This window comes from Mustela nivalis (assembly GCF_964662115.1).
Source record: "Mustela nivalis genome assembly, chromosome: 4".
NCBI classification, from domain to species: Eukaryota; Metazoa; Chordata; class Mammalia; order Carnivora; family Mustelidae; genus Mustela; species Mustela nivalis.
In genome coordinates, this window is record NC_139023.1 from 17,671,806 (window position 1) to 17,684,128 (window position 12,323).

General features: G+C 34.7%; 1 protein-coding gene across 35 annotated transcripts in view; it reads right to left on the minus strand.

Moving 5' to 3' along the window:
• The window catches only part of ADGRL3 (adhesion G protein-coupled receptor L3), an 820,407-nt gene that overhangs the window by 32,254 nt on the left and 775,830 nt on the right, over positions 1-12,323 (minus strand). For 9 of the 35 annotated variants that reach the window (XM_082727890.1, XM_082727888.1, XM_082727859.1 and 6 more), the window contains 2 exons: positions 5,540-5,668; positions 924-941 (listed from right to left, as the gene is read on the minus strand). The exons of 15 other annotated variants lie outside the window; for them this stretch is intronic. In XM_082727890.1, the coding sequence (XP_082584016.1) occupies positions 924-941; positions 5,540-5,668 (147 nt within the window). Of the gene's footprint in view, positions 1-889; positions 942-5,539; positions 5,669-12,323 lie in introns of all 35 variants that reach the window. 11 more of the 35 variants (XM_082727878.1, XM_082727885.1, XM_082727879.1 and 8 more) reach the window with 3 other exon arrangements.

The window sequence follows — 12,323 nt, forward strand, 5'->3', positions numbered from 1 at the left end:
AATAGTTCCAAAGTCAGTTCAAATGCAACCACGAAAGAAAATAAGACACAAACATTTAACCAATACTCGTAAATAAGAAAGAATATTTCTTTACAGAACAATTAATAGAAGGATTCTATTAAACTTCTCAATACACTACTAACTTGTGAAAATATAGCATTCATTCTATATCTGTGATGCAGTTATGTTTATCAAAACTGAACTTGTTCATGGCTGGTTTAAATAAAGTGTGGACTCTATTTTATATGGACTTCTGATGCATACTCTGTACTCAAGTAACAGGTCCCCAAAACAGGAATGCATAAAATATTCATTAAAATGCAGCCATCACAGACATAGGGTGAAGCGATTTATTTTCATGTTATAAGATATCTTGTAGACAAATCCACAATGTTAAGAAAAATAAAAGTAAATGCTCTTTAAAGGGCCATATGTGATGGGTGAATGCTGCTGTGGAGGGCGCTATGGTATGCTGGATGGTTATGGTTGAGTGACCGATGCATTGAAACGTGTGTATTATTTCTGTTGTCAATGCATTAGGTACAGGTTGGAAACAGCCATAGTAAAATAAAGTGGGTATGCTGCATGGGACATACATTTGTAGAATGGAATGTACTAATAAAAATGAAAAGTATATGCATTACTTAGCAAAAATAAATGCTTAATTTAAAAACAATTTAACTCACACAAACATTACATGAGACTTAAAAACTATGTTGATCATGTGACACAGTAAAAGAATCAGACAACAAAAGCGTCTAATCTCTATTAACATAAATTTATATAAGTCGATTCATAGGCTCTTTAGTTTTTAAATTGTGAGATGAACTGTTTTTAATAACTACATCATCTATATGTGATGCAATAAAAGTGAACTAAAAAAAATTACATTTGATATGCAATGTTTAGCTTTACTCCCATACTTGTCTCTCTGTAGGGCTCTAAACGACAGCATGAAGAAAAGGAAAGAAAAAACAACAAGTAAGCTTACAGCGACAGTAGAAGAAACATGAGTAAAAAGCAAATTGATGATATGCAGAAAAAAGAGTCAAAGGAAATAATTTCCACTGCCCCAAAATTCATGAGTCTGTGTTACATGGTTTATCATAATTAGAAATACTGAAATGTTAGTCAGAAAATAAGAAACCCCTCTTAACACATGCTAATAAAATGAGTCTTCAATAAGCGTTCGTACAGTTTATAAATGTCAAACAAAAACACGTTTATTTTAAAGTTAAGATTATTACACCAACCGAGGAGAGTAAAGATTTGAGTGCAAATCAACTATATTTCAGTCATCTGTATATTATGTGTATGTTTACCTGAACATACCTGCTTCTAAGGAATGTTATTTAACTTTAAAATTTTTCAGTGAAATTATATCAAATCTTTAGCTTGTATACAGAGGGAAAAAAAAAACCACAGTTGTAGGTTTCCATAATTGTGTATTTTTCCTTTATGTATCTTTTCTCTTCATGTAAAAAGGTTATCTTTCCCCCACTGTACCTATATACATGCTTCTTATCATTTGTGAATAATACTGATCAGAACTGTCATTTCTGGAACTCTTATTCAAAAGTTGTGTAACTATGGAGAAAGAAAAAGGTTAAATCCAACCATTACTTGGTATCAAGACAACGTGAGAGCAAGAAAAATACCACCGTCAATACCAGATTTTCTTCTGGATTGTTGCACAATCATTTGCAATCAAACCATTTTAGAGTTAATCCTTTAAAAAACAATCCTAGCAAAATTATTTAAAAAAAAAACACTCATATTTTCATCAGGTCATAAAGGACAGCTCTTGCTGAACTTGTTTACAGAAAGGTTAAGTCATCACAAACATAAAAACCAGGAAGCTCATTGGGCTAGCTCATTTCAGGAGATCCTAGCTGATTAACCATTAAAACATTATAATAAAATATTAAATAATAAATAAATAAAAATTAAATAATAAAACATTAACCATTGCTTTAGAGATATGGTTTTTGGACTTAGAAGTTGATTCATTTCTCAGAAAAGACCAACAATATTTCAAAATGGAGAGGAAAGTTCTTTTAAAGTTTTCCAAATAACTTTAGAAAAATAATTTGAATTGAAGAGCCAAACCAGTATATTAACAGATGAAAATCGTTTGTAAGCTCATCATGGCTCCTTCCCTAAATGACAGAGTTTTAGAACTGGAAAGTCCATGAGAGATGACTGAAGTTCAACTCCTGCTTTTCAGGGATGAAGAAACTGCAGCCAAGACAGGCTGAGCCCCACCTAACCCCACCCTGCTAATAGCGGCAGAACTGAGATCGGAATGGAAATCGCACAGATGTCCTCTGTGCACCGCCATCTATGTCTTCTTCATATCCGCCTTAGGCTTTGAAGCCATAACAGAATATTTATTTATATATTTTATAATATAATCTTGTAATCTTACCGGCTATAATATATTCTTCATTATATCCTGTCCTAAGGGTATGTCTTTCTTTAAGTTGGAGGATAGAATTAAATTACTTTAAAATGTAAATTATTTTGTAAAATCATGACTTCCTCTCTATTTTATGTCTTGTTGACAGGTTAATCTATAGCGAGATTTATCTTACAAAAATTGAATTCTCTAGCACTGACAAGATGATAATGGTCCAGAAATACTATGCATGAAGTTTTAAATATTTCCACAGACAGACTCTGAATCCAATATAATAAAAGTATATTAGTCATCTTTATTCCTAACTCTATATGCTTCAGTAACTCTATAAACACATCTCTACATATTTTAAGAAAAGGCATTACAAACAAATATAGATACTTTAAATCTGAATGCTTCTTTGCTGGTGCAACTGAATTAAGAGAACCCACAGAACAGAACCAAGTGGTAATTCAACATAAACCACTCCAGTACATACCGAGCCACCTATATTTCATGTAAGATTTCCCCTTGCCAGTAAGAATATTAAGTGCATTCATCTGAAAGCATAAGATTAGTAGCAACATGACAATCACTAAGATATATTTTTGGTCAGTGGTAAAAAGAATTATTTTAAGCACACTATAGTTTAACATCTTAAAAAATTTTTACACATAAAACAGTTAAACAATTTCACTTCTGACTCTGAAAAACATGAACAAAATTATTTACTTTTAAGAAAAGTCAGTAGACTTTACTTAATTTACTGATAAACACAATAAATCCATTCAGAAGAATCCTTTGTGTATTTCTTGATAATCTTAAGAGCAGTATTCAGTAATAAATTTCACAGGAATAAAACTTTATACCTATATGGTATTATTTTAAATGTTGTGTTGAGAAAACTTCACTTTCATAGTGTTTATAGTAGTGTTCCATCCTTAGAAAAATCCCCTAATTTATGATACCGGTAAAAATAAAATACGAAGGCAGATATTGAATTAGGGAAAACATAGATCAGTAATTATTAGTTGTTCATTACATAAGGCATTAGAAATTATATCTGATAAAAAGCTGAAGAAAAGGTTATTTAAATTTTTATTTGTTTTATAACAATATATAATAAATTAAACAATTTTTATGGCTTTTTAACAACTCTTTGCATAAAGTGAATGTAGAATAGATTTAATTTGCAGATACGATGCAGATTTTCACCTAACATTACTGAAAACTTACTGATATGTCAGTACACTGTAAAATGTTAATGACACAATTATCTGTCACTTAGCCTAATTTTAAAAAAAAACACACAAGCGTTCAAAGGTCTGCAAAATCGTTCTGTCCAGCCACATTTATTGTGTTGTGAAATGTACAGTTCATTGAGTGCCACAGGGAAACAGGGACTTTGACAAGGGAGAGATGACTCCAAAGAGGAACCATGAAGAAGGACCCAGAAGCTATCTCATATTGATGGCACTAGGGAAATGGAGGACCGGAAGAAGCCAGATGAGCTGCTTTCAAAGTATTTAAAAGGACTGACATAGAGAGCAGAAGAATACTTTGCTCTTCTTTGCTCTAGAGGGCAAATCAAAGCATCCTGCCCAGAGGCAAATTTCAGCTCACTGGAAGGAAAAAAATCTATGTAACAAATGGGGCATTTCAACCATTGCAAGTCTGAAATCCTGAGGTCAGAAGGGTCCCATCAGAGAGGCACACGGGCTGACAGAGCGCCAGCACCGTGCTGAAGAGGGTCCATGAGCTCTGTTCCTTCTTTTGATTCTAAGACAGGCAGGCCTTATGGAACTTGATAAATCAAAAGTTCCCTTAATTACTTCATCTTAGTGAGAAACCGTTTGACCATATTCCTGAAGTCACTTCCGTGTTACTGACTTCAGTATTTTTGAGATAAGTTGACATCTTCCTACGTATCTGACAAGGTGTCACATAGGAAGCTCAGAAGGGTTTGGACACCCAATGGCAGTGCTGTAACACACACACTTGTATGGAACGGCCATCCACACCGAGTTTTACTCACTCGCGACACTCCTGTTTCACCTCTGACTGAGAAGGGAAAGAAAGCACAAAGAGGCCCACCGAGAATAACAGGAATTTTATTCAAAATTGCCTGGGAAAGCTAAATACGGCTAATCTATCACATCCAAGTTCAAAGAACCACTTAAGCCTATTTGTTACAGTGAATTTTCTTTCAATATAATATGACATAATCGGATCCCTAACTAGGGCTTTTCCTTTAGGAAACTTTTATTTGAATAGTTCTTTCCTGTGGTCTCTTCCATAGGATATGGATATTTTAATTTCTTGCGATTCAATACATTATTTTTTTATTCTTAGAAAAGGTAGAGGCATGTCCAAACGCTTATAATAGAAGTGGTTTTAAAGAGATTTATGGTTATTTATTTGACATGCGGTTAAATTTCTTTTTCCTTTAAAGCTGGAGGGTATTCAGAAAAACCATATCCCAAAGCCTTGTTTTTCACACATAGCCACAGTAGGGGGGGAAAAAAAATCATGACCTTCCTGAGCCACCTCACCCTGGTAATGGCAAGCTAGTGCGGAACCTGACTTGCTATTGTTCAGTTCAGTAGCAAACTGAAGGGCTCTTTTCTCCACGGCTTAGTTCCACGTAATTTTCCATGGTGTTGGCCTAAGTGCTTTCACCAATACTGATGCCTTGTGCCTAGAGTGTGCGTCATGGCTTAATAACGTAAGCTCATTTTCTTGATCTTATAACACTGAGACTCTTGAATCAAGTCCTCCTTTATCTTACTTACCTTAAGCAAATGTCTCATTTCTCAAAATAAATACATAGGTATTTAATATAGAAATCAATCAACAACAAGAAAAGCACGGACACATCACAATACATTCTATAACGTTACAAACACAGATTGATGAATCAAGCATTTGTTTATCAGAAGGAAGGGATCCAGCTGTTACTAAGGAAAACCTAAGGAAAATGGAAAATAAAAGCACCAAGAGGGGTGGAAGACGAAAGGAGTCTGTGTGTCTGCTTCCAAAAGAAAGAAAGGCAGGTGGAAGGAAAGAAAAATAGAATGTGGCCATAAAAGCTACATAAAATGGGACTCTCACTTGAAAAAATTAAGATAAACTCCAGCACACCTTGTGCGTTGTACATGCTGACAGAAGGGTTGTTACAGACCGCCGGTTCCCCAAGCAATGTATTATAGGGATTGTTAGTACCATGCGGACGAAGCAGAGCATTGCTTATAAGATGATTAGCCATGGCTCCTGGAGCAGCCCCATAGAAAGACAGAGAAAAAAAAAAGGTCAATCAGGCAAATGTGTTTGAAAAAAAGAAAGGAAACATTTAGAATGACAACAGTTGATACAGTCCTGATTACAGGCAGGCAGCTAATTAGACTCAAAAATATATGCCACTAAAGCACACATGTTTCCAATAATGCACATATCCGAGAGTCAGTGGGAAAGAAAATGGTTTACAATGTTGATTAAGCCACATTTAGGGTGTTCTCTTTCCCAAAGTGTAAGCAAGAATTTATTCCCATGCTTGCTAAATATTAAAAAGAAAAATTAAAATTAAAATTAAAAAAAAAGCAAAATACAGTCTTCCATACAAACAAAACAAAACAAAAGCTGGAAAAAAAATTAAAGCACAGAAAGAAAAGCCGAAATAAACAAAACATTCCCTCATTCACAGAAACCACTGGGTGGTTCTCAATGAAAATAAAAAAAAAAAATAAAAGGCAACATTTACGATAAAACACTCATTTGGAGAGCAGTTGTTGACACAACAGAAGAATTTGACATTTCTTAAAATTCTATGGAAAGGAATTCCTTACGTTGAAATAAAAGAATACATAATCACTCTTATTAGTACACCATAATAAGCATACTAATTAGGTGAATTTACAAATCTGATAAAATAAGCATATGGATATTATTTTAAAATATTTTTTAAAAATATGCACGCTGTAATATCCAGCACATATATAATTCCATTTTCCATTTTCCAACTGGTTGTTTGAACTTTGGCACAGCAAAGTCGCAGAGTAAAATTATTTCCTCTCTTTGTGAATAGAGGTACTTAGTTCCAAACATATCATCGGTATGAGCTGCAACCTCCCACTTTCCAAAACTGCTTAACCAAAAAACCCCAAAAGATCACAGTAACAGTTTTATTAAATATAATTAGGTCATGTATAAAATGAAGGCAGAATGCATGTTTATGTTAGTTGATAAAGAAAATGTGACTGAGGACAAGAAAATGTAAATTGTATGGGGACAGTCGGGTTGAACACAAATATAAGGTTACAAATAATATATAAATTAGAGAATGAAAATATGATCTATAGACCAGGAGAAAATATTTGCTAACAAATACACACATATTTGCAATTCAACAGAAGATTAGTATCTGGAATATTGAAAGAACTCTCAAAAATCAACAGTAAAACAACAACAATAAAAAACCCCCAAACAGAAAACAAACAAACAAAAAAACTTAATCCAATTACCGAATGGGCCAAAGACATAAACAGACATTTCACAGCAGAGGATATACAGGTGACAAACAAGCCCATGAGAAGAATTGCTATTATCTATAGAGGAAAATACAGTTTAAAACAACAATACGATATCACTAGACACTGGAAATTTCAGTGGAGACAAAATTAAATACTGGGGAGGATGAAAAGAAAGTGGATAATTCACACTTCGCTGGGGGAATGTAAGAGAGTACAGCTACTCTGGAAAGTAGTTTGGCAGTTACTTCTAGAACTATCCATGCAGTCACGGTACCACCCAGCAATTGTACTCTTGGACACTCATCCCAGATGGAATGGAAACTTACGTCTCCATAAAAACCTATTCGTGGATGTTCACGCAGCTCTACGTATAATAGTCTGTAACAGGAAACATCCCAAATAGCTTTCAGCTGGTGAATGGTTAAACAATCTGAAACACGTCCTTACAATGGAATACTACTCAGCAATAAAAAGGAACGGGTACTGATACACATAACAAACTGGATGAATTGCTGGATAATGAGAGAGAGTAAAAAAGACAATCCAAAAGGTTATGTATTAAATGATTCCATATATAAGGAAATTATTTATTTATAATATATTTATAATTTATTTATATAAATTTTCTTAAACATTAAATATTAAGTATTTTTTGATATAGATACCATTCTTGAAATGACAAAATTATAGAAACGGGGAAGAGATTAGTGGTTAACAGAGTTAAAGATGCAAGCGAGAAGGAAGCGGATGTGGTCATATGGTTATAAACAGGCAACATGAGGCTTCCTTGTGGTTATGGAGCTACACTGTGTCTGGACTACGGTGCTGTAAACACCACCTACTCTTGTGATAGAATTGCATTGAACTAAACACACACACGCACACAGAAATACAACTAAGTATAAGTAATAGTGAAGATATCTGAACAAGATTGCTAGCTATTGGTCAGTATCTTCGCCATGATTTTTGTAGTATAGTTTTACAAAGATATTATTGAGGAACACCGGGCACAAGGTACACAATCGCTTCATTATTTCATATAACAGCAAACGGATCCAGGATTATCTCAAAATAATAAGTAATCTATATTTAATGAATGAAACAAAAATGTTAAAGGGCGCCTGGGTGGCTCAGTTTCTGCCTTCGGCTCTGGTCATGCTCCCAGGGTCCTGGGATCGAGCCCCACGTCGGGCTCTCTGCTCAGTGGGGAGCCTGCTTCCTCCTCTCTCTCTGCCTGCCTCTCTGACTACTTGTGATCTCTCTCTCTCTCTCTCTCTCTGTGTCAAATAAATAAATAAAATCTTTTAAAAAATGTAAAAAAGAGAAAAAGCTTGGCTATGATAGTTTTTTATTTTTATTTTTTTCAAAATCAAAGCTCTTTGTGATACAGTAAATTATCAGTCAAATAATGCATACTTTATCTCATTTTTAATTTTTTAAAATAGGTTCTATGCCCAACATGGGGCTTGAAATGATGACCCTGAGATTAAGAGCTACGTGCTCTACTGAGCCAGGCACGTGGCCCAAATAACACATACTGTAACCTCTAGATTTACAGAACAATATAGCTTCTCAGATCTCTAAAGCTGGATTGATTCCTTGAGGAAATAAGCCATGTGCCTGTATTCTATATAACCTGCAAAGAATTAGCACAGAATCTTTCACTTATTAAATGAGAATTTGCTGAAATTGTGGTTTATGGATTTGCTAGTTTGAAAGAAGAAGGGATATGTCTGAGTAACCAATCAGTTATCTATCATTTGATTCCCCTAGTGTAAGAAGGCGATCCTTTTTCCATGGACATTCAAATCTTGCAAGAGGTCATTTTTCCTGTTGCCATTCCAAACACGAGCAACAAGGCATTATCACATGGTTCCTACCATGCCCACTCACAGTTAGTCACATCAATGGTACCACCTTTGAAAGGTGGCCCTTACTGTGTCAGAAACACTGCCTTTTTGCCAATGCCTAGAACTCTGAAGTGAAAACTTGTATAGAACCTGTCTTCTTGGGTCTTTAGCGTGCCAAGTTACTTTTGTCCTTCCCTATAGCTGCACTGTGTGTATCACTTGTCTGTGCTGAAGCCTATGCTGTTTGCTTCTGGCTGTTTCCCCAATTTACTCAGGTCACTTTGAATTCTGATACTATTTTCCAAGGTTCTGTCCATCCTGTCTCTTCCTCTTCCCTCCGACTAACTCCTGATTTGTAAACTTCCTTTCTAATAGCTGTGAAATTGCAGCAGACTTCCAAGAAGATAAGTGTTTACAGACCATCTGTCACTGTTTCTCAGCTGAAAGTTCAGCTTACTGGTTAGTCAGGCCGAAGACACAAATAGGCTGATGTTGCGGGGTTGAGGAAAAGATAGTTACAAGACTGCATATGGGAAAAAAACGTTTATGTGCAAATTTCACTGGAATGTAAGCCCCAGGAAAGCAAGCAACACATGGGGTTTTATTACTACCCTAATACCAAGTGTCTAGAATAGTTTCTGGGGCTCAGTAATATTTGTTATTTAATGAAAAAAAATGTGAACTTGGGGTGCCTGGGTGGCTCGGTGGGTTAAAGCCTCTGCCTTCGGCTTGGGTCATGATCCCAGGGTCCTGGGATCAAGCCCCGTACCGGGCTCTCTGCTCAGCAGGGAGCCTGCTTCCTTCTTTCTCTCTGCCTGCCTCTCTGCCTACTTGTGATCTTTGTCTGTTAAATAAATAAATAAAATCTTTAAAAAAAAGTGAACTCTACGGGAATCTTCATGTATCAAACTAAAGCAAGTAATTTTATCAATTATGAGCAGTCTTACAATTTGAACAAATTTCTTAGGAGCATCAATCGTCCAATCCCTATGTAATTTCTTCCTCTCCTTCTAACACTGTACCGGGTCCTATACTATTGAAATTTTAAAGCAGAAATAGACACTCATATAATTATTTGGAAATTCAAAATGCTACCTGAATGCTAACTGCAGATAATATGATAAGAGGGGGAAAATAGCTTGGCACAGCCTGCTGAAAAGAGCTCAAAGTAAAAAAATCTCCAAGTGACTATATAAGAATAACTACTCCTTAATTATCTGATTCACTAACTCCTGGCTACATTCTAGTCAAAACTGCTCCTTTACCATCACAAACAAGGGTTAGCTCTTTTTCTTTTATGGAAAAAGAATTAAATTGAATTCCAATATATGCGAATCATCAATAAAGCTGTCCACAGAGAGCCTAACACGAGATCTTTTCTGGCGAAAATAGGACACAAAGCATAAAGGGCTTTCATACTCCATCCTGAAAAACTCTGGGAAGTTTTTCTGACGATTATTTGAAAGTCAGATCCTAAAGCCACTAAAAAACACTAAATGTAAAATCACAGATCTTTTAAGAAGAGTCTTTTTCTTTTTTACTTAGTTTCTATCTGAAGATGGAAAAGTTTTTGAATGAGTGCAATTTGAATGGAATAATAACGAATACACTCTTTTCAAATGCATAGTTTTACCACAAAACTGTTGTATTTCTTTCCTTATGAAAATAAAATAGGTGTTTTGACACGGGGAGGCCTTGAACGACAGGATTGTCTAGGTTGGTTCAGTGTGATACGTGTAATTGAGGCCTGGAAATTGAACGTAGAGCGGCAGGCTCAGAAACTGTGAAGTAAAAAAGTAGATCTGAAAAAGAGATGACAGTTGAATCCCACTTGAATCCGTATTATATCATTCAGAAACCTAATTCAAACAACGTCTCTTCTTGACAGCAGGCTAACAAAAGTACACTGAAAAGCTCTTAAAATAACTTGAGTTGTCACTTTGTTCTGCCCCTCAGACTTTTTTTTTTTAATGTGCTTTCATTCTTATTTGTTCTTATGGGGGAAAGCCAAGTTGTCTAGTTCTAGACCTTGGTGTTCTAATGAACCAGCTGAATACACCATTCTTGAAAGTTGCATACCAACATTACTAATTTTTAAATTCTTGTTATTTATGAATATCTAGGATGGTAAATGTTCATTTCATTCCAATAGAACAGTTTTATCTGGATAGGTCTTTCTTCTTTAATATACCTTGTCCTCCATTCTGTTCCCTCCTGGTCCTCTCTCCCTTGATATGACATCTTTTGCTTTTATGAAGTCGTTTCCAAGACATATACTGACTAATGTGTATAAATCAGAGCTCTGTAGAAAGCAGAGTTACTACTGGATGATACCTCTCTGCTTCGGTCTTCAGAACTTGACTTTGGCCCATAATGGAGACTTTTCATACAAGTAAAGAATAGTTTCACTGAAGATGGCATTTTTCATGGAATTATAATACTAACTTTGGTATTAAGCAAGGGCTCTTTTACCAAAAGATGGTATATATTGAGCTGTGAGACTCTTAAAATTGAATGTAAAACTGTAGGTTTGTGTGGTTAGTTATACGTGCACACATGACTGCATTTCTTTCTTGTGAAAGAGTCCCGTGACTCTGATTTCCTTTACAAAGAGCTAAGAACACTGGTATACAGAAAAAAAAAGAAAAAGAAAAATATGTCTTTTTCTTTAGCACGTGAACTATATTATAAACAAGAAAACTGGAAAAAGTGAATCAGAAGTACCCCCAAATATGTCTTCTGACTATAAGAATCATCTGATGAGCTGCTGTATAATGTAATAGAGAAAGGTTATAACTTGGAATTTAGAAGGGAGTAAGATTTTAGTATTATTTAATCTACTACCATCATTTACTACATAAAGAAACATTTATAAGGCCAGAGACATTGATAATTTATTCAAGGTCACACCTGACTCTGGTAGTTTTATTCAAACACATTTCAATCAGCGATTTTCAAACATTTTTTAGCATCCTCTCCCAAAAATATGTTTCAGTGAAATTTTATCAGGATCTTGATAGGAGTGCCTTACTTCTCTCTCATCTGCTTTTCTGTAATGCTCAATTATTTAACTTTCATTTTTGTTTGTTTATATAATATTAGTGAATACATGAATATGACAATTAATCAACAAAGAGACTTCCAGAACTCTGGAGAACTGATTCAATAGGTATTATCTATTGTAAGCATTTTTTCCTATTTTTTCTTTGTTTGCATAACAATACAATCTTATCACATCACACACAATCTACAGAAAGAGTGCAAAAATGATCATGTTCGATTTTAAAGGGCTACTTTATAAAATAGCAACAGCCATTTGAATCAACACTAAGTTGTTCATAATAATGAACTAAACTAAAAGAATCTACATGCTATCCTTAAAAATAATATGAAAATCACAGAAAATATAATTTTATAATTTGTACTATTTTTATTCAAATAATTAATGAAGTTATGAATTGTCAAAGAAGAAATACTTCATGGAAAGCCAAGAACCCTTTCAGCACTTTTTTTCTAAAGTCATAAATTGAAGAGCTGACATCTTGATTT